Source organism: Protomyctophum bolini (genome assembly GCF_963924005.1).
Source record: "Protomyctophum bolini genome assembly, chromosome: 4".
Classification (NCBI taxonomy): Eukaryota; Metazoa; Chordata; class Actinopteri; order Myctophiformes; family Myctophidae; genus Protomyctophum; species Protomyctophum bolini.
Genome location: NC_137865.1, coordinates 45770775 through 45794490, shown reverse-complemented (window position 1 = coordinate 45794490; position 23716 = coordinate 45770775). Strand labels below are relative to the sequence as shown.

The window sequence follows — 23716 nt, the reverse complement described above, 5'->3', positions numbered from 1 at the left end:
TGTCACGTGTTGAAAACAGCATATCTACTGTTGAAAGTGTGAAAGAGCCCTTTTCTGTATTGCAAGGGAAAGGTATCAAGAACAGCCAGCCAGCAAATTATTGCTGTGGGAACCAACACATGGGCATCGATCAAGATTAGCTTATGTGGATGTACTCAAGAAAGACGCAGGAGCACAAAGTACCAACAAACTAGCCAGATGTATGGAGAACCGGGATGACTGGAAGCGAAGATGGAGGCCTCGTCTGAGGACGACCTAGACAGGGAGAGAGAAAGGTACCAGCATGGACAAAAGATGATCAGTTGCCAAAAAAAACACACAACACAACTGCGAGACACTCGCATAGCGGTAAGACCTGGGCGTGAAAGGTTCTAGTCTATTTACAATACGGAGGTGAGATCAGAGTTGTTGGTGTGACCTAGTTCCGATAATCCATGTGTCTATTAATTGCTTTGCAACTAACCCCTGCCTCATAATGGTGTTATCTAATACACCTGTATGGCTGTAGAGTAGACGGAAGTTACATCACAGATAACTATGACTCACTAGTCAGTCACAACATGGTGAGCAGAGTTTCCCTACCATTGTCATAAAAGTCTTTCTGTGTCATGATGTAATCCCTCTGGTACCTTTTAGGCTACAATAAGGATCTGAACTTTGCTCTTGGTGTGTGCAGTGTTATCGCATTCACTCACTACACTCATAAGGATCTCTACAGAGCCTGACATTGCCAGATTTGTGGGTACGAGAGACCGATGTTTTCTTTTTACCAATATTTAGAAGGGGGAAAAATACACAACACACACACACACACCTCTGACCTCTCCCTGTATGTAAAAGTCAAATAATGGCCAAAACATAAGCCACACCAATACATTCGGTACGCTTCTAGCAACACGTTTTAACTAAGCTCAGCTGTCCTTTCAGGTTTCATTTTATAGATTTTTCATGATCCATGTTGTTTTACAAGAGGATTTTTTTTTTGATCATATAAAATCATATTATAACCTGTCAGTTCAGTTGCGCAGAATATATGATTTACTAGCTGGAATGCATCTTTTGAAAGGCAGTCTTAATATGCTGTTGTCATCAACTCACAATACAAGGCCCTAAACTTCATTACCGTACTAGATCTCTGGCTCAATATCTGTCATATGGTGTAATTTGGTAGTCGGAGTACTTACTGTAGAACTATTCATTGTAGAAGGATGAGATGGATTGCATTTGAAAGCTCGTCTCAAGCCATTTCACTGTCCTATTAAGTACACTTGCTTTGCTATAGGCCAGTGATTCTCAACCTGTGGTACGCGTAACACCACCGGTACGTAACAAGAGGGGCTAGCGGCCTAGCGCCCCTAAAAAAAAGGGGGACTTTACGCACTGTTTTAATAAAGAAATCGTAACAAACTGTCATAGCGTCCCGTGCTGGATGCAATGACGCATGCTACTATACTGCTATGTTGTCAACTTGTGAACAAATTCAGCACTTATTATTATTACTTATTATGCATTAATATTATACCTAGAGCCACGAATGTGCCAGCGGGACATTTCTGCTTCTCTCCAGCATGGCTCAGGCTGCGCCTTTCTAGTCTACAGTCAGCAAGGAGCCGGAGCGAGTCCCCCCCCCCCCCACACTTCTCCTCTGCTGTGTATTTATAGTTTGTCAAACGGCCGTGTTGCGCTGCGTATTGCGCTGAACTGCGTGGCCCTGGGTAAATTGTTTTCGGTGAAACCACTTCGGTGCTATATAAAGAACGAGGTGTCTCTGGAAAATATCAACTTTTTGTGTGTTCATTCAACGTGTACAGAGAACGCAGAATGCAGTGCAACAGTAGAACAACAAACATTCTTCTTCTCTCTGGCCCTCTCTCTTCTCCTGCTCTCACTCCCCAGAGGAACAGAATTAGACGGAGGAACTTTCAGTCTGACAAGCATAATTCAAGGTTCAAGGTTTCTTTATTTTGTCTCCCAAGGGAGAAATTTGTCTTGGACCCCAAGGATTCAGACCTTTTCCCCCACAAAATGATTCAGGATTTAGTTTTTTTTTTACTTGTGTTTTTCCATTATACATTATCAACATGCATGAATATAACCGTGATTATAGCCATATAATATCAAACACTGCAATTTCACAAAAAAACTATTTTACGTTTTGTAATTATTTTTTTATGTGACTCATTCAAATGACCACCAGTGAGTCCCTGGACTCACTACATTGAAAACATATTTATTTACATCGTCTGTCCGTCTGTCTGTCTCATGTAGTATTTTACTACACGGTGGTCTCACTCCAAGGGAATAACGGTTAAATTCTTTCTCTGATGAGTAGCTTTGTCCATCCTGCTGGTCTTGTGCTGGTCTGATTTAGAGCATAGATGTTGTCTCACTAGATAAGCCTCCGGAAAAGCAGTTAATTTGTGTCAGGGTGGCTCTCTTGTGTGATTTTTTTTTAGGGGCATTTTTAGGGGCAACAACCCACTTACACAAACTGCACTAATATTGTTAAGCCTTGGAATTGGATTATAGTGGGTAAAGCCTAATTTATATTTTGCCATATGACTGGCTGCATTTCCAAAGGTGAATAATATAGGCCTATAAATATGTTTTGTAGTACAACCACTGCGATAATATTGCATTAGCGTTTTAATTTCAAATTATTTAATGCAATTTTATTTATTATTGATGGGCACCAACAAAATATCAAAGTCTACAGCAGAGTATTGTTAGTCCACCGCAATGATTAATTAACACCAATGAGTGACCCAGAAATCAAACCATCCGACTTGATTGACTGAAAAACAAAAGGCCAGATGTAGAATAGATTTGCTTTTCATTAGGGAAGTAAGGCTAACATAGCTTTAAAGCTATAACTTAGCCTTATACTTCATCATATGACTGGTGAATATATAGCTGATCAAAAATTGTTTTGAATTTCATGTATTCACAAGCCCAAAACAACAGGATGACTGTGGTTAAAGCACATCACACTTAATTAGGCGAGGATATACCAAAACGGGTCTCTCACAAGATGGAAAACAGAGTGAAAACAAGTAGTGTTTAACCTCCCCTTCTGATAAGACTGAGAGACATGGGACTAGAAACGGTTTAAGATGACCTACATTCTGTTGTCGTAGCAGTCATCAAAGGCTGATGTATTTTAGACTTGAGTAAACATGGAGGACGTTACAAATGATTCATGGGAGGAAGTGGGAATTGCTTTTCTGGGTACATATCAACATATTGCAGTGCATGTTTAGTTCAGTGCAATATATTCATGGGAAAATCTGGCTTGATCATGTTTTGAGACTCATAATTTCTATACGAATTATGTAATTAGTTACAGGGCTTCCCCAAGGGCTCTACATCATCTCCATGTGAGCATAAAAGGGACACATAATGCAGACAAACACTACTGTAGTGTACATGGATCTCCATATATGGATATGAGGGTATAAACTAAAGAAATATTGATAAAATCGAAAACACTAATTCTACTTTATCCAATCGGGAGAGGGAACCCAATACAGGGTTAGGGTTAAAACGAATGAAATTGGAAGTGATGACACACAGAAATATGCAGACAAGATTGGAACAGGAACAATATAACATTGAAGATAAATAAATGGATACTCTCTCTCCTGATTGGCTGCAATTGGCAACCCACCTATTTTCAGTTCATTTGAGAGTTGGAGAGAAGGAACAAACACTCTTAGCAATGATTACTATCACGAATGATAGGGCTTTAACATAAAAATCACACTTGTGTGAACTGAGCGGTGCCTTTTTATGTATGATGATAACGTCATCATACATCAGCCAATCAAAGTCATGGATTCCGTGCTCATACAGACAGACATACACACAAAGCTGTGCATATAGGAGCGCTGCTCAAAAACAAAATCATCATGTCTAGTAGACGATAGACACGGAAAATCACACCCGTGTGAAGTGAGGGGCGCTCTTATCATCTTACAACGAGGAGGGAGTTCTTTTAAGTGTAACCTCTATTAATCTAATTTTAATATATTAAAGTCTAACTCCTGTTGCTATGATTAGGTGATGTAAAACAAACGCGGACAAAACAAACATTAAACTCTCTTTGTTGTCAATGGCATTTAATGTTTGTTAGGGACCAGATGACATACATTTCCCTTTGTCGATGGCGTTTTTAATGTTTGTTTAACTAAAAACAAACATTGACCAAGTATATAGGAGGGTGATTTGAGGTGAGTGTAAACAAGAGGAGACCTTTTCAGTGTCTTGAGTCTCTTGACCCAGCGACACTGAACTCCTGTTGTATCTGTCGGCTGCATAACACAGTTGTCATTCCTGCACCTTCAGGCTACTGGTGACCTCATTGCATACATATTGTATCGTGATATCAGTATCACTAAAAGTCCCCTAACTCCCCTTTAACTTCCCAATATGACTTGTTGAGACTTAATTAATTTGGTACTCTGTATGGTAGAGTCCCTTGGTCATGCCTCTCAAAAGGACACATTTGGACTGGCCTAGCGTTCTGTAGAATGTAGAATTCAGACCTCCCTAATTCTAGGTTTTGGATGTCTTTTCGGTTCTGGAATGTTGGCTAGGTTCTGTTCCTCTGACCACAGCTGATGTGGCTTGTTTTTGGGAATGATGATAACTGCCTTTTTCGTCTTGACAGACCGTAGACGGTGCAGATAGATCCTGGGAATATACTCTCTGATCAGACTTTCTTTTTTTCCCTCTAGAATATGGAGGATGTAATGGTCCACTATAAAATAAATAATAAACATCCATACCAGGTGGTACTACAGTACTGAAGAACACTCATAATAACAGAAGTGAAGAACAAAAGAAGAATCCGTCTACTAGCACCGAAGGATCTTAGACGGCGAAGGAAGTAGATTCTTTGCTTTGTTTTCTTACACACTGAATCAATCTGATCTTTCCATGACAAAAGATGGTCTATTACTACTCCTAGGTATTTACTACGAACATACCTGGTTGATCGGTTCACCATGAATAGTAATGGGGGATCTGTGTATCTCTGGTGGTGTACCAAAAACAATCTCCTCTGTCTTTTTTGTGTTAATAATGAGAGCGTTGTTATCACTCCATTCAACCACCTTATTTACTCTGAGTTGGTGCAGTCCAGGATCACTGGAACTATCTAGGAGAGAGATCAAAACTGTATCATCTGAGTATTTTAGAATGTATTGGTCTGTATGCATGTCATCGTGATGCAAGGAATTCACAGAGAAAATACATTGTGATTGTACAAACTGCGGTTCAAGGGTCATTGAGTTTCTTCCTTGGCCTACTGGGAGGGTGCGAACTCGTGTGTACTGTATGCAAAGTTTCACATTGATCGGCTCACCGGTGCCTTAGATTAGCTGCTCACACACACACACACACACACACGTCACACACTGACACACACACAAACAAAAACATAATCTCTACCTCCTAGCCGTTCTGGCCTGGTGGACATTTAAAATTGGTTTCATGCCTAGCATTTGCTTCCTGCTCAGCTGAGAGCTTGCCTTGGAAAACCAGACAGATGTGAAATGAGATAAACCTGCCTACCTACCATGGCATCCTATCTCTGCATCTTTCTCTTTTGAACGCATGCACGGTCGCACGCACGCACACTAGAGAGATGCCATGTCAACAACAACTTCCTGAACCGTAGCTCCCACAATGCACTCTCCGGGATGAGGTTATATATAGCTCAAAAGAAGGCTCTGAACTTTCCCATAACGTTCAAGCTCTCTCTGGTCTGTGCACACACATTTTACAACTAAAACCCTTGAGTATTTGAGCATGACTCTGTGTGATTTCAAGAGCCTCTGTATGGTCAAGTCATGCAGATAGTTTATTTTTCCCTTGACCGGTCATTTGGTCTCATAGTATTATTATTATGGACGGTCAGCAAAATCCACACACGAACACTGACAAGTAGAATTGCTCGCAAGCAAATTAGGTCAGATTCACTTCAATATATTTGTTTAGCCTATAGTTCTCATGGCTTCAAGACTATGCATTGGGGCCAAAAGGTGGCATTATCTATTCTAGGACTTTGTCATGTTCAATTTGTTTCTGTGTGTGTGTGTGTGTGTGTGTGTGTGTGTGTGTGAGAGTGAGACAGTCAGTGTGCACGTGTAGGTTCCAATGAATGGCTGCCAAACTCTATAGCTTATTCCGAGTATAAATAAAGGTGATGATAGCTTAGAACTGAGCCACTCGATGGCTAAAATGGAAATTGTGTTAAGAATGTAACGCTGGTGCACACGTGTACTCTACACTTGGAATAGGCACCATGATATTCAAATGCATTTTGTACACTGAGCTCAATATTTAACTTGCAGACAGAGTCTGAGTAACGGTACAATTTAACTTTCACGGTATAGAGCATGAGCAATAGTTAATGTAAATTCTGTTTTAGCTTACGCACTTTTTGTAGTAATGAATCAGAAGTTGAGAGAAGGAACAAGGAATAAGGAAACTTGACAGAAATTGAGATGGAATAAAGAATGTTTGTCTGTCTGACTTCCCTATGAGCTTGCAATCTGTACAGTACAGACAACGATGTATCTTGTTCCTTTGCAAATCAGATGTTTTTTGGTGCTGGTTTCCTCATAACAACCATATGGTCTTAGGTCTATAATGTACAGTGGGTAAGAGTGTTGATTATGACGTAAGAAATGGCTTTGTAAGGGCAGATTTTGAGACTTAGTTGCATGCTGAAAAAAGAAATAGCCGAAAATATAGCCGATCTACAAGCTCACGACGCGATCTCTTCTCTACTAGTCCCTCCCTAACATTTTTGTCTTTATTTGTTGACTGAATTGTCGATATATTTATTTAGTCATGATAGCTTCATTTTTGTTTCGTTCAGTGAAAAAGGTAGTCGACGAACATGTTTCCTCATAGTTTTAGTCGACGAAATCAACACTAGTGGTGGTGGGTAAGAGGGACGACCGCGACATAGTGAACTCTGCGGTTAACAGTGTGAGTTTAACTTGTTATTGTGTGTTAAAGCATAATGTAATGTTCCCCCCCGTGACCACTCTCCTAATCCTATCAGTGGATCAATGGAGCTAGGTACAGTATGGTATGGTGGTATGCACTATAGTCTAGCACACTGGTTCTCAAAGTGAGGTTCAGGGACCCCCAGAGGTCCTTGGAAGAGACACCAGTGGGTCCCCATAAAAATGAGGAATAGTTTGTTATAAGGTGAAAAAGAAAAATCCAAACTGCCGATTAATAACAAAGAGCGTAGGACAGAGCCACCCATTGCGCGCCGCCATTGCCATTGGAATGCAATTGGGCCTCAATTTCCCAGAAGCCTTAGCAAGCCAGTGCGACCGTTGACGTCATCCGAACGTGTCACCTACGTATCACACTGTCCGATGGAAACCCAAAACTTATTTAAAACGCGAATGAAACAATGAAAACATAACTTGTGTAACTCGTTAATGGGAGGGAAGCTGTTCTACATGCATCAATTAACTCGTGTAACTCATTCATGGCAGGGAAAGTTTTAATAAACAGTTGCAACACCAATTCCATCTGATCCGAAGAGAGAACTTGGAAATGTATTTTGTATTTAATACTAAAGAGCTGCAGAGACAGTGTTACACACCATGGCAATGATTACCATAAGAATATACCGGTATAGTGCTATTTCACTTTCAAAATAACATTTGGTCATTTCACCATCTTATGTGTGAACACCCCGGACAGTTTTTAAGTTGCTTGATTCAGTATTTAGATATTTCATATTCATTTTAACTGCCCCCACCCCCTTCCTAGGCTAGGGTCTCAAGATCGTTTGTTCCCATAAGTATAGGACTTATGATTATGAACAAGCAGGCCCAATCTCAGTTCTCTTTGAACTATGACTGGTGGCCTTCTGTTGGCATTGTTTCTTTGTCTATGTTTTTTTTTTTAAGTGAAAAATCCCTTAACACATAATTTACACACCCACAGTTAAATCACTTTAATCCCCATTTTAATTTGGCTTTTATTTTTTTATTTTTTTGTTTTTGCTTTTCAAAAATGTTTGGAATGTATTATGACATTTTTGAAAATGGGATTGACATATCTGCTCTTATGGGTGTCCCTGGCACAAAATCATTTCAAATGGCGTTCGTGACCAAATGCATCATTTGGAGGTCCTTGATTGTATGAAGAATTTGTTTGAGAACCACTGGTCTAGCTCAGGGGTTCTCAACCCGTGGGTCGCGACTCGCGACCCCCAGAGGGGTCACCAATAGCTGGACGTGAGCACACACGTTTGTCCTGAAGTACCACCTATAGAATGTTGAACATGTTGCTCTGGCTTTGTAGGGCAACAAGTTGACCCCAGGTTTATTTCTAGTTCAAGCTACTGGCATTCCTTACATTTGGAATGTGATCTCCCCTTGATATGATTTCAAACTTTTCCACAACATTGCACAAGTATGTTGAAGTGGCACAGAGTGGGATGTGACTTACTACCGTCTACCGCACCTCCCACCAATAACTAATATCATGAATGTTGTAATATTTTGGGTTCTGACGGTCCCATGTTTGCAAATTAGAAGTAGAGAACAGAACACGTAGTGGCCGGAGTAGTGAGATTGGCCATTTTTGGAAGGAAAGAAACTGAAGGAAAAGAAAAAAGGTTTGCCCAAAATGGTTACGCCAGGGTGAATGAAAGTGTCTAATGAATGTATGGTTACAGACAAGAAGACATGCATTCTAGCTAGGAGGTGTGTGTCACATCACAGCCACCATGGGTTGAGATGCACTGAGCGTCATAAAATCTGATTTAATAATCTGCAAAGAGAAAATATGAGGTGGAGAAAATATGTACAGTAAACTTAAAGGTGAAATGTGAACGCTTGGGGGTGACAAATTTGCCGTAACCCCCTCATACCCCAACTGACGCCCCTGCTATCTAGTGAACGTTATTCCTAAATGTTTGTATTTGCCGTCATTTCTTTTTCAGATGGCCATGGCAGCACACGGCAGACCTCAGATAAAGCTCACCTGACTGTGGGGAAGGAGTGAAGAGGAGGGGCTATAGGTAGCAGGAGAGGAAACCAAGCGCGAGGGTCTCCTCCTGGGTCTGACCTCGGCGAACATGGGCGAGACGGAGGATGAGCGCACGGCACAGGCGGGCCAGCTGTTTGAGAACTTTGTCAAGGCGTCCACGTGCAAAGGGTCACTGCAGGCCTTCGGCATCCTCTGCAGACACCTGGACCTGGACCCTCTGAACTACCAGGACTTCTACTCATCCTTGAAGGCTGCCGTCAGTTCCTGGAAGGTCAAGGCTCTGTGGACCAAGCTAGACAAGAGGGCCTCGCACAAAGAGTACAACAACAACGACGCTAGAGCTTGCCAGGGTACCAGGGTGAGTGAGACACTGCTTTCTGATTATAATTTGTTTTGATTGGCTGTTTTCTTGAAAGATTGTCTTTAGGAAATGTTCAGGTTGTGACTGACAATAATGGTGAGCAGAGCAGGTTTGGCCACCACCAGCCAGGCTGACCATATAAGAAAATGAGAGGATAGGCGGAGGCAGAGAGACTCTTTAGCCACGGTGTGGCATCTTACTTGGCATTTGTTATTTTGTTGTGGTACACACGGTGTGTGTGTGGTTGTAAATGGTGGTTGTGGTGTCAAGAGGTGGAAAGCGAGGAGGCATCAGGTAGCACGTTGAGAAAGGATCTGGGCTTAACCCATTTTGGGCGGGAATTATTTTGGTGTTAGCATTACGCTATGCTTTAGCTATTGAAAAATAGCAGATCTACAAGCTCGGTGGCACGCTACGAGCTTGCAGGTCTGCTATTTTATTTAAATCGTGAAAATGTGGCTGAACGAATGTTTTTACCTCAAATCTTTGCTTCTGGAGGGTCCCTAGCTGGAACAAAATATTTTCAGATGGGGGTCTCGGAGGCCAATTACATATCATTTTTGGGGTCCTTGACATGAAATATTGAGTGATATAGGCCTAGAAACAGGTATTTCAGAAAACTGTCAGGATTTTTTCCCCAGGCCTACTTATGATAGCCTCCAACACCTGCATGGCCAATGAACAGAGGCTCGATTGGGTGTCGGTCAGAGTCCTGCACGCGTTTGCTTATTGTTTAATAAGGCAGAATTAGGCTGTAATAATACTGACACAAAAACATTCACAGAAATGTAGTGCAAAAATAGAATGGAATGTCTGGGGTGTTGCCGTGTTTTATGTCAGTCAGTTTGAATTAAATCTGCACCCTGCTCACATTGGATAAGTGACTGCCTGCTGAATGAATTCTGCTATAATGTGTTTACCTTTTGTGGATGGAGCCATTCAGAAAGGGTTCATGGTTTATTCGTTCAAATAGCTGAACCTGTTCCATTGTTGATTTATTTTGGGAATAGATATTGGATTATTGCTGTAATTATTTCCACTGCCACGTAGTTAGTGTGGCAACTACAGTTGCTTTTATAAAGGCAACGAGCTAACAGTGAAATGTAAAGCCTACAGGATGCAGTAAAGAGTAGATAGATTAAGTTATTAATTTAACTCATGTCCGGTGAAACTTTGTGCCAAGTCAGAGTAGTTAAACATAGTGATACCCTCATAGGAATAGTCTACTAGTACAGAGACAGACTGTTTCCACACGCACGTGCGTACACAAGCACACTCTTCTAATTTCGCCTTTATAGTTGCAATTTGTCTAGATTGTGCTAAGCTTGCTGCTTAGCACAAATACAAATTCAAATCAGTATTTAAAAGATATTTTAAATATATATGTTCATGAACAGAAAGCATAACTTCCTGTGTACAACTTTTGCGAAGCAGGGTTACAGACTCTGGTATTTGAAGATTGTGGAAGAGTTGACTGGCTGTTGTCTGGCTTGACAAACTTAATAACTTATTCATCGGACAGATTTCTTATTGTTCATGTCAGAAAACCCAGCATGTTCATCTCGTTATCTGAGAATCGGAAGAAATACTTTTTTTTTATGGCACGTGTTCAATGCTGAACTTTATTCAATCATTTGTATTCTTGATGCACTGTACTGTATGTATACTGTGATTGGTTGTGCTGAGATGTTCTGTTGGCAGACCATGTATGTCCAAGTACGGTAGCCAACGTGCTTAGCATAGCGTTGGTATGAACTCATATCTCCTAAAGGAAAAGATAAGGCTTCCTGAGGGGAAGGAGGCCAGTGACTTATATGCTACACTAAAGACGAAATGGCTTGATGGACTGAGCTCTTTCCCCAAAACAACCACTAAACGGTTATTCTAAACATTCAGCTAATGAAAAAGGAAAAGGATGCCATTTATGTAGGTTTGTGTAGTCGGTGTCTCTTGTTATTTTTGCCCGCAGCACTATAGATATGCAAGTTAGATTGACTGTACTTATGCCACATGCCTGTGGTAATTGTTTCGCAAGTATGTTCCTTAAAATTGAGAAGAATGATGATATGATGTTCTATAATCAGGGTGGGTCTGCTAAAGGGACATTCCACACAAACCCTTGAGCTTTCCTCATTCCACACTGATGGCAATGGCATCCATTCTCTTACTTTCTTCATTGCTTTCTCTCGCTTTCATGTTCAGATGTTGACGAAGCAAGCTTCTGCAGTAGTCAAATGGATATTTTCTCTTCTCATGAAAGCTTATATGGAGTTTGTAAGGTGATGCGTAGGAAATAGGAATATCTATGTACTGGCAAATGAATATGGTTATGTAACATGTTGTTTATTTTTTACAAGGATAGAACGTATTCAGTGTAGTCGGTCACATATATACTGCACATTTTCCAGTGTAAAATACACTATATTTGGAACCAACGGTAGCCATTTGGCCCATGGTCAGGAACCTATCTCCTGTTTATTTTAGTGTGTGGCGACTGGACATGATGCTAGTACTCAACTGTATGTTGCAGGGACTTACCCCGAGTCCAACCCTTGATGCTGAGTGCCAAGCAGGGAAGAATTGGATATCATCATAGTCTTTGGCATGACTCAGCCAAGGATTGAACCCTAACCTCCCAATCTCTCTTCACGTCACATTGCGGCGGGGCTTGTAGATCGGCTATTTTCACTACTTTTTAATTCTTACAAAAAACCTCCTCCACCCCAGCTACCACCTGTCGTTTTGGATCTGCTGTTCGGTACTGGGGATTCAGAGTCCCTATTCTTTTTTTATTTATTTTTTATCCCACGATTTTGCAACCTATTTTTCTCACCCAGTGTCAATTATCTAATGTAATCCTAGGCGCTACACTTCCTCTGCCAAGTGCCAACCTAGGGGGGCAGCGGACTGACCTCATGCTAAACATGGTGTAGGCTATATTAGGCCTACTTCTTTGTGAGAGCACTGTATGAGGATCCTTTATTACATTCTTTATGTAAATATCTTAACGAACATTCTGTGAAACAGAATCTTTGAAACAGTGATTCACTGTGCTTCATGGCCGTTTAGAGCAGGCAGTAGATCTTCACTGTGCTTCATGGCCGTTTAGAGCATACAGTAGGTCTTGTTTCTCAGGTGAAGTGTCGGGACTAGTGCAACAGAAGTAGAACATTCCTGCACATAAGAGTTTTGACGGAGTTCCAAGTTTTAAACTTTTGATCTGATTGGCTCGTTTTCCGCTTTTTGCATTTCTGTTCCTCAGAAGAGCAAGTGAAAAAGTCACTGGGGTGTACTAATGGTTATTTAATGATGGTATTCTCAGTGTGATGCTGACTACAGTGAACAACTGTTTAGCACAGTCCAACATTCTTAGTAGCCCATCAGGCGCCCCGGCTAGCCAGGGGGAGGTAGTTTAGAGACCAGGATTACCGCATGTTTTTTTGCGAGGGTACCTACCCTATAGGGACACGGGGAGAACATGCAAACTCCACACAGAAAGGCCCTTTCGCCCACCCCGCCTGGGGTATGAGCACTGATGACGCGGAGGAGAGAACACCGCCCCAGTGCCTACAGCGTCCCCAACAGGAATCGAACCCAGGACCTTCTAGATTTGAGGCGACAGCACTACCGACTGTGTCACCGTGCCCCCTTCTTAATGTGCTTAATGTATGATTTGATTTACAATAGCTAGCAAAAAACATATACAACATACAACGTATACAAGTAAGCCTGTCACACAAACCTGTGGGAAATGCAAAACATGCAAACATGTCTCAGCGCTACATAGATTTGAGAGATTTTGTGTAGAGGGGAAAAGGGAAGGGCCTAGTATAGACCCCTGGGGGACTCAACAAAGTAGATGGGTTTAAGTGGTTAAAAAGGATTTCATGGACTCTTGATTTAGAAAATGAGACTATACAGTTGCCACGTGTCACAGGCGTTTGCTGTGTGGGCCCTGTGTATGTTATCAATGCTAATTAGGCCCTGTGTATGTTATTAATGCTGTGATGGTAATTTAACAACTTAAACCCCATATAGTTGGGGGGTTAAGTGGTTAAGGGTTTATCCACTTAAACCCTTAGTTGACCCGACCAGGGTCTCTGGCATCGCAATTCAACCTGTTGTGAGTTGTGACCTGCATGTAGCTCTGCTATGGACAAATCCATGGAGCAGTGCCCTGTAGACCTCTACTAGGCCAGGAGTAGGCAATCAGTGCTGTTGCGTAAAGCTGCACTTAACCGCATCTGTGCCAAACGTATATCTCGTGAAAAGCTATTAAGGTCACCTGGGCTTCCGCGGCTAGCATCCACAGGCCTCTCATTTTAGAGAAAGGCGTTCGTGATAATCCGTGGCACACGCGCCGCACAGGGTTATTAGTCTCATGCTTAGAATGGCATGAAATGCCATATTTTTTAGCCTATTAATACGTACGTTAAAATCCACGCCATGCTGATCACCATCGCTGATCACAGAGCTTGTCCACTCCCTTCCCTTCCCTATGCACAACATGGCCAAGACTAATCCCTTTCCGGGGAGGGAACACACACCCCAGAGCCGGAAGAGGCCTTTATACTATGGCGCCCAGGGCACCCCTCCATGGATGTGTGTATACTCACCCCAGCATAGGGCTGCTAGAGTGTTTATTATCAGGGGTAGAGTGGCCGGAGGTTCCCACAACTTCCCAGTTCAATCCCAGGCTCCTCCAGAGTTGGTGTGTCCTTGAGCAAGACTCTGAACCCAACTTGCGATCCTGATGAGCCGGTTGCTGCCTTGCATGGCTTCCTCCACCATTGGTGTATGAATGCGTTTGTGAATGGGTGAATGTAATGCAATTTGGATAAAAGTGCTATATAAATGCACCATTTACCATTTAGGGCATATTCACACTATGTGAAAAAACGTGGCAGATGTTATGGTAGTGTGAATACTGCGTACCGTTCCCCGGAGCGGATCACCCAACCATTCCCGGGAACCGCATGGAGGTAGTCTCGGGACCGATTGAGGTGTACTTGGATACGGGTCGATGATGCAATGTGAAAGCATTGAATACAGTTGAATGAGGTGTACTCGGGTGTGGCAGAATCGAGGCCAATGTGAATCATGGCCAGCGGGGGACCAGTGAATCGTATCTGGGAACTGTTTGAATCAAACAAACTCTGTGTGATTCTGCCCTGGTTATGCATAAAGCTCGACTTGTTCTCTCACATGATGAACATAATGAAAGTCAAACCAAATGTTGTCTGTGTTCTGTCTCTGCCTTTGGTCTTTGCTCACCCTCCCTCTCTCCTTTTTCTCAACCCTGTGCAGTGTCTCATCATCGGCGGGGGTCCATGTGGTCTACGCACAGCCATCGAGCTGGCCCTGGGCGGATGCAAGGTGGTGGTGATTGAAAAAAGAGACACTTTCTCAAGGAACAACGTGCTGCACCTGTGGCCCTACACCATCCATGACCTCAGGGGCCTCGGGGCCAAAAAGTTCTATGGCAAGTTCTGCGCTGGAGCCATCGACCATATCAGTGAGTGTTCATTTCCCCTTTTGCTTTTTTTCCAGTGCAGCTGAACCATAATGGAGGTGTTTGATAACAGTAATTTATTTATATTTAGTAAATTATTTCATGTGTCTCCTGTTTTTTCTTCCGCTAGTCTAGTTGCTGCACTATGCAGCTCCATGGTGGGATGTTTCCATGCCCCACCTCTTCCTGTCCACAGTGTCCAGCATTAGCAACTTGTGTCACACATTAATATCTCCTCTGTCATAGTGTGTCACATTAATAGTTCCCCTATCACTAACCCGTTATATCAGCTAAATGTCTCGTGTGTTCCTGTCAGATGCCCAGAAAAGCTACCAAAGAGTCCAGCTGACTAATGACCATACTAATGACCATACTATACCAAATAGTTATTTGATGCACTCCTCTTTCCATTCATGATTGAACTCTCTTTAGTCTAGACTACAGGAGCATACTGTAGATACGCCCTACTTGTGCAGTTTTATTTCTCTTTGAAGTAGCGCAGGGAAACTTTAATTGAGGCTGTAAAAGAAAAAACATCTACTGTTATATCACATCATATATCCTTGTCATGAATCAACCTTAAAGGCTCCATTTGGGACTCTGAATTAAATGAACACTCAGAGTTTTGCAGTGTGGGGTTCTTGGAAAGCCAGTGCCAGACGTGTCCTACAATTTCACAGCTCGATAACTATGTTCCAGTTGAACAAACACGTTATTTTTATACCATCTTAAGCCACTACTGGCAAGGATGCAGCATAACTTAGTTTCTAACACCCTTCCAGGTGTCTCTGGGTGACGTGGCCAGTGGCCACGTTTAGGAATATGAATTGATATATATATTATATAATATTTAAATAACTGATCTGAATTGAAATACTCATTTGGATGATTTGATCTGTACCGTAAGATTTTCTTGTTTTATGTGGTTGTGCCATGAGCACATTTTGGGGTGTGTGTGTGTGTGTGTGTGTGTAATTTTCCTGTGCATACATTTCCTTTTCGACTCCAGGTATTCGCCAGCTCCAGCTCATGCTGCTGAAGGTGTGTTTGATCTTAGGGGTAGAGATTCACGTCAACGTGGAGTTTGTCAAAGTCCTGGAGCCGCCAGAAGAACAGCACGGTGACGGTGAGTGGGCTGAGAACTGTTGACGGCGGACATGAAGAGTGATGAGTGACAGTGAGCTGTGATTATGCTCTAGGATAGACCCGTCTGATTGGCTCCTGGGCAGGCCTAGTTTTACTGAGGTTAGGTTTAGGCATAGTTGCAAAAACCGAGAACTGTCAATCACAGCGACTGCTGGCCAATCACAGCGGGGTTTGCCTATAGCTGCGGTTGGCTCCATAATAATGCGACAGGCACTCACAGTCGGGCTGTCCAAGTCTGAGTGTCACTGAGTGTCAGCACAGTGAACATGAGCACATGCACGCACACACACAGTGGTGGGAACACACACACACACACACACACACACACACACACACACACACAGTGTGCTTTGCACAACAACGCTATATATAGATCTGGTGCTTGTAGACAGCGTATGTTTTGGTGAACCAAGGTTTTCCTGCAGAAGTAACGAGGCCTTAGTGGAAGAAATCATAACGTCTGAAACAAACACTATGCAAATCTATTGATAGGACGGCAGTAAAATAGAACTGGAAAGTCACCATCAGCAAAGAGAAAACTCTAAATACAGATCATAGACGTCCCAAATGCAGATCATGGACATCCTAAATATACTAGGTGGTAACTGTCGCGCGTTAGCACTCCTAGCGAAGCTCCTTGCTTACTGCACACTAGCTATACAATGTTATGATAGTCAGTGTGTCTTATATGTACTGTACATACTGTATATGTACATTGTGTCTTTATAGAAGAGCTGTAGAAAACTGGCAAGAATAAAAGACCATATGAGGACTAGTATATAAGCATTTTCACAAGAATACAGCTTCTCAAATCAGCGCAGCACTTCTAAATTACTTTAATTAAACCCTATGAACTTAGTTAACCAGAATCCCCCCTATTGTTTATATACAGTACTGATGTGTTGCTTGTAGATATAAATATAGATATAAACGCTATGTTTGCTAAGATTGAATATCAGCAAAAGCAGAAAAAACCCTGCAGCACTCCAGATTAGATGAATAGTCTTTTAGGTGCCCAATAATGCAATGGGAATGAAGATGTAGTAGCCTGCAGCACACAATGCATGTCCTTTTCACATAGTTTATTTACGGACGGGTTTCAGCCTGCTGAGGAAGGCATATCGGGCCAAAACATGTCAGTTGTTTAACAGAGGTAAATAAACCATGTGAAAACGACATCCATTGTGTGCTGGCTTCTGCTTCATTCCACCAGAATAGGGACCCTAGGGTTCAAGTGATTAAAACTATATCTGCACATGGTTCCAGATGTATCCCACCAAGCATCTGTAGAACTGGGAACTTCCAGTTTCTGAGTAGTGAAAGCAAACATTTCATGATATTTAAATGGTATCCATATAGGACTGTGTGATATTCTTGGCCACGTGTCCAACACTTTGGTGCGTGTCTTTTTAGGTCCAGGTTGGCGAGCTGAGGTCCGGCCCTCTGACCATCCTGTGTCCGAGTTCGACTTTGACGTTGTGATCGGCGCGGACGGACGCAGAAACACACTGGACGGTGAGAGAGAGAGAACACGAGAGAAACAAACCAACAAAGTGCATTTGTGAAAACCTCAGCTAAACTTGAGAATGAGATGGGGCCAGGGGGGATTTTGTGGCAATGCAGAACATTTTTCAAAATGTGAATGACATCGAGGACTATTTGTACTGGAAGCATCATGTTGCACTGGTGCTGTGGGCCGTTGGATAGAAGCATTTCCTGTTGACATAGTTATAGATGGGGCTCAATAGAGTATGTAGGGTCAAGTCTGTGTCTGCACAGTGTGCGTGCACATGCGTGTACTGTAAGTGTGTACAGATCTGCAACAAACGGCAAGCCAGTAATCATTTGAACTGTGGGAGAGTGTTAAGTTAACCATATGTCAATGTCAAGTCTTACCCCGAATGGTCGACGACTACTGATTGATGTGGTATGTGTGTGTTTGCGGTTGTTTGCAGACATGCAGCAATTCATTAGAACTGGTTAACGGCCAACTTCAGAGGCTTTAGTGACCCCTTATGGGCTTATGAGTGCAAATTGGTCTAAAGTATGTCCAAAGCTTCCTCCAATGTTTCTTGAAGTCTGTTAAGCTGAAAAAAAATGTCTTGGCTTATGCTATGGCTATAGGATATGAATTGTCTTATCTTCTTCTGCAACTTTTCTTGGACCTTGCTCCAGCAAGAGATGTGAATGTGTATGACACTGTTCTAAGTAATAGTAGAAAGGTTTGACAACATTTAGTTTTTGTGAGCATTTTTATCTGGAGGCTACAATTAACAGCCTATATACAAATGGTGTATTTATTTCGTAATGGTATATTCATTCTGTAAATGGCCATTCCTCTGCAGGGTTCAAACGCAAAGAGTTCAGAGGGAAGTTGGCCATCGCTATTACGGCTAACTTTGTCAACAGGAACACCACGGCAGAGGCCAGCGTGGAGGAGATCAGCGGCGTCGCCTTCATCTTCAACCAGAAGTTCTTCCTCGATCTCAAAGAAGACACGGGTGAGTTGAAAAATATACAAAAACTAACCACCCAAATAAATAGAAAACGGTATATATACGAACGAGTAAGACGCGCGAACGCGGGAAGCGAACGCAGATCGTAAATTGCAATAACAATTAGAATAAATTGTGTCCATATATGGGCACAAAAGGGGCCAGGTCCACAACAAACAAATCACTGGCCCCTTTTGTGCCCATATATGGAGCTGAGTGGACCTGGCCCCTTTTGTGCCCATATATGGAGCTGAGTGATTGCTGATACAACACACTCCATATTTGGATAGCGAGACAGACAGACAGACAGACAGACAGACACACAGACACACACACAGACAGACATGATCTGCTAGGTCTCATAGTAAGTGCTCACTGCGTTCGCAATCACTGCGTTCGCAATAATTGCAGCAGGTGAAGAAGATTGTGACATTTCTTCTTTAGGTGAAGAGGCAAATGAAAGCAGCAATCCAGAACTACCTTTAGTGAATAAAACAATCTATAGAGTAGAGTATGTTAATACAGTATAACTAGCACATAAGCAGTGGTTGTCTCCCTGCTGAGGAATTAAATGCACTATAGATTAATTGATTGATTGATTTATTAACGGTTTGCAGAATTACATTTCAAGTACAACTCGATACAAAAACTGTTAACTGTGAGTGGACGACACCATAAAGCATTACACTTAGTTTACAATAGGGCCCACCATTTTCAATTCATCAATAAATCATCAATAATAACATATAAAATGTAAAAGAAAACCTGCTGTACGTCTTAGATTATTTACAACTATATACATCCTTTTATAGAGTAAATCTTATCACACCCCATACAGGATTACACACTCCATACAGTGTCCTCCTCCTCCGGAGGATTCTCCCACCCTAGTTTTCCCATTCAGCATACATGGTCAAAGTGAACTTGTGTTCGGTGTGCTTGTGTTCCAGGGATTGACCTGGAGAATATAGTTTACTACAAAGACCACACCCACTATTTTGTCATGACTGCCAAGAAGCAGAGTCTTCTGGACAAAGGGGTCATCATACGTGTGAGTATTATAGCTTTGCTTTCCCTCCTTCTCTTTCCACGATCGCTGCCTTCTAGTTTCCGGTGTATAATTATCGTATGCAATATCATACAGAGACACACACACATTCATGAGCCAGCGATACGCACACTTAGTGTTCTCTCGCCCTTTCTCTCTCTCTCTCTCTCTCTCTCTCTCTCTCTCTCTCTCTCTCACAGGGTGGCCGGCGGCCAAATACATACTTTTTTGGGGAGAACCAGTCATAGCAACATATGTTTTTCACAAAACTGTTTGGATTTAGAAGGCTTTTTTTTTTTAGAATTGACCTCAGGTCTTAATGGGTTAAGTGGCAGATCAGAAAGATCACAGCTCCAGCATGGAACTGAGAATAAAGGCTCTCTTGAGTCTTGACAAGAACTGTGGGATTATAGCGTTGGGAACAGAAGTGTTGCTGGGCATGGAGGAATTTCTCCATGTAAGTGTGTAAGTGTGTGTGTGTGTGTGTGTGTGTGTGTGTGTGTGTGTGTGCACACACATCTGTGTAAAGACTGGGCTTGTGTGTGGGCACAGGGTAGGGTTGTTGGTAGTCCGTTTTGTCATTGAGTGATGGACCTGGATAGTGGGTGTTAATGAAATCAGGTCGTAATCGCCTCTCTCTCTCTCTCTCTCTCTCTCTCTCTCGCTATAAAACACAGTTCTCTCACACATACAGTTCTCTCTCTCTCTCTCTCTCTCTCTCTCTCTCTCTCTCTCTCCATGCCTCACTCAATCCATGTTGACAGTCAATCTGTTACACATACTCTGCGTGTCAGAAGCTGTCTGTGGGTGAGTGTCCATGTCCTCTACTGAGATTGCATCAGATTAATTAGGCTATTAGGATGGTCTCTGGGTGAGGGTCCATGTCCTGTGTTGAGATTATAGCAGATGAATGAGGCTATTATGACCGCATCGACACACTGGTGCCATCATATTATGAAGTTTGTTGTTAAACCTCACACCTTGCCCCTGCCAGCCTAATAGTCTGTGGAGACGCTCGAGTAAACACACACACACACACACACACACACACACACACACACACACACACACACACCCACCTCCCCTATACAATCTCGTTCAACTGTATCAGTCTCTCTGGTTCTTTCCGTCATTCACTCACATGTGTGCACACACACACACACACACACACACACACACACACACACACACACACACACACACACACACAGCGTTGCAGTTAAGCCTTGTGTTGGCAAGTCCTCAGTGGCCTCATTCTCGTCTCACATTCCCAGTGAAGAGTGATATCCCATTGCCTCAGCTGTGTGCGTGTGTCTCTGTTTGTGTGTGAGCACGTACTGTACATGTGGCCAATTGACCTCAGAGGCAAAGCCATCTCTCATAATAGCTCACTGGCTACAGTTACTAGCCATCCTGCTCTTTTTGCAGTGAAAGTCCTTTGTGAGAACTACTCTCTTTACTTTAATTAGACAATCAGTCAATCGCTTTATTTATGAGTGGGAAATAGTTGATCTACAAGCTCACAACGCATCATGACACGTGAAACGTGAGCTTGTGGATCAGCTAGTGTAAGTGTGCGGCAACACTGGCACGCAACAACATAAATCATGCTTTATCCCCACCAGTGTTGATTTTGACAATACATTTTTATTTTAGTTTTAGTCATAAATGGTGCATTTATATAGCGCCTTTATCCAAGCCGCTTTACAGAGATTGTGCGTTACATTCACACACACATTCATACACCGATGGCAGTGGAAACCATGCAAGGCACCAACCAGCACATCAGGAGCAATTGGGGGTTCAGTGTCTTGCTCAAGGACACTTCGACACTAACTCTGGGGGAGCCCAGGTTCAAACTGGCGACCTTGTGGTTACCATCCAGCCACTCTACCCCTGAGCCACCGCCGTCATATAGTCTCTTGATTCTTGAATAGTTTTCATTTAGTTTTAGTCACATTTTAGTCACATGGAATGTTTTCGTGTAAGTCTAGTTTTAGTCGACTAAATGTACAGTTGATTTTGTTGACTAAAATGTATTTTGGCGGACCTTGATGCCGTCGTAATGACAGATTCTACAGTACAACGTGACACATTGTGAGCTTGTAGACTTGCTATTTTCAGCAGAATCAGAATTGTTTGTCATAGTACAACCAAATCCACACTGATCCCCCTTACTCTTCCCTGTGTGCTCATACAGGACTACATTGAAACGGAGCGTCTGCTAAGCAACGCCAACGTCAACCAGGAAGCGCTGCGCTCCTATGCGCGCGAGGCGGCTGACTTTGGCACCAACTACCAGCTCCCTTCCCTAGACTTCGCCATCGGCCACAATGGGCAGGCGGACGTGGCCATGTTTGACTTCACGTGCATGTACGCTTCAGAGAACGCTGCTCTGGTCAGGGAGAAAAATGGACATCAGTTGGTGGTCACGCTGGTCGGAGATAGTTTGCTGGAGGTACTGTACTTATAAGGGTGTGTGTGTGTGTGTGTTATATATATATATAGAGGGTATGGGTATGCACATGGCATCATCATCATACCTAGAAGTTATGCAGGAAAGCCTACTGAGTGGCAAAAAACTACTTTCTGGCCTTGACAGCCCTAAACAGAAATGTCCAATCTGATTGCATTAAACTACGTTAAATTCACTTTGCCTCTCACTTTGCCACTCGCTTTATGCATCTGCATACCCTCTATATAAAATGTGTGCATTGTGTGATGTGTGACTGTTTATTAATGTTACTAATGGGTTCTGTGTCTTTACGCTGATTCTGTGTTCTGCACTTGCAGCCTTTCTGGCCTATGGGAACCGGTTGTGCCCGGGGTTTCTTGGCAGCCTTCGACACAGCTTGGATGGTGAGGGGCTGGGCACAGGGCCGGAGCCCTCTGGAGATACTGGCCGAGAGGTTTGTGTGTGTGCTTGTGGAGGAAGAGAGGATTAATTAATGTAGGACTGGAGAAGCTTATACTGTAGTTTGAGGAGAATGTCTAACGGCACATTTGTTTTAGTGTGTTCTTGTAATGTGGGTATTTGTATTGGGTAGTCAGAAATTGGCAACTTAACCACATTAACCCTAGCTTACAATGCGTTTTGAGCTTGTAAGTCAATTATTTTTTTGCTATTTGTCGTATGATGAAGTATAGGCTTTAAGTGGTACACAGAAAATCAGATACAGGTTATATTGACTCATTCTCTGTCACAAATTAAGTTCATATTACATAGAAGTAACTTTGCTCATTTGCAAATATGAAGGGCCCAATCATAACACGACAAATAAATACACAATGTTTACGGTTGTCGACTCCTGTCTATTCATATACTGTTGGTGGCGTAAAGTGAAACTGATGTGACAGTGAGAGACACAGTCATGAGATTTTGGCGAGAGGGCAGGGAGCCTGCTGGAGAAACGTATGAGGAATGGATTTAACCCATTCTGACCTGAGATCAGATTCATACGAAGTTTCCACTGGACACACACTGGTCTGATTAACCCATTCTGACCTGAGATCAGATTCTAAAAATGTCAGTCGCTCTTCGATTTTTCTAAAATAGCAGACCTACAAGCTCGTAGCGCGCCACTCGGTGGCGCGCTATGAGCTTGTAGATCTGCTATTTTTCAATAGCTAAAGCATAACATGATGCTAACACCAAAATGGGTGCCCGGTCAGAATGGGTTAAGGAAGGAGGAGGAATGGAATATGGAAGGGGTAATTAGGGATGGAGGAAATGGAAAAGGGACCGGGTGTGCAGACAGAGGCACAGTAATGATTAAGGACATCGGACGAGCATTCCCAGGAATGCTGGGAAGTGCTTATTATTATTATTTTTGGAATATTTGTTTGTGTTCTCTCCTTCCCAAGGGAGAGTCTCTACCGCCTGTTGCCTCAGACCACCCCAGAGAACATCAGTAAGAACTTTGAGCAGTACACCATTGATCCTGCTACTCGTTACCCCAACCTCAACTCTAGCTGTGTACGCCCACACCAGGTCAGTCTTCTGGGTCTTCCTTCCACTAGTGTGTACAGTTTAATACACAGAGTTAAAGATGGAGTGCTGTGTTTCCCCCCCAAGATTAAAAAAATAAGTTGCTCAGTTGCGTTTTGAAGCACCTGGAAGAACA

At 42.7% G+C, this 23716-nt stretch overlaps 1 protein-coding gene across 4 annotated transcripts in view; it reads left to right on the top strand.

Annotated features, from left to right (window-relative positions):
• Positions 1–23716, top strand: part of mical2b (microtubule associated monooxygenase, calponin and LIM domain containing 2b) — a 57961-nt gene that overhangs the window by 4489 nt on the left and 29756 nt on the right. For all 4 annotated transcript variants that reach the window (XM_080761840.1, XM_080761839.1, XM_080761838.1 and 1 more), the window contains exons 2-10: positions 8984–9388; positions 14699–14906; positions 15913–16029; positions 17463–17564; positions 18395–18550; positions 19495–19595; positions 21793–22050; positions 22386–22501; positions 23457–23583. In XM_080761840.1, coding sequence (XP_080617966.1) covers positions 9119–9388; positions 14699–14906; positions 15913–16029; positions 17463–17564; positions 18395–18550; positions 19495–19595; positions 21793–22050; positions 22386–22501; positions 23457–23583 — 1455 coding nt within the window. In that variant the 5' untranslated portion in view covers positions 8984–9118. The remainder of the gene's footprint in view (positions 1–8983; positions 9389–14698; positions 14907–15912; positions 16030–17462; positions 17565–18394; positions 18551–19494; positions 19596–21792; positions 22051–22385; positions 22502–23456; positions 23584–23716) is intronic.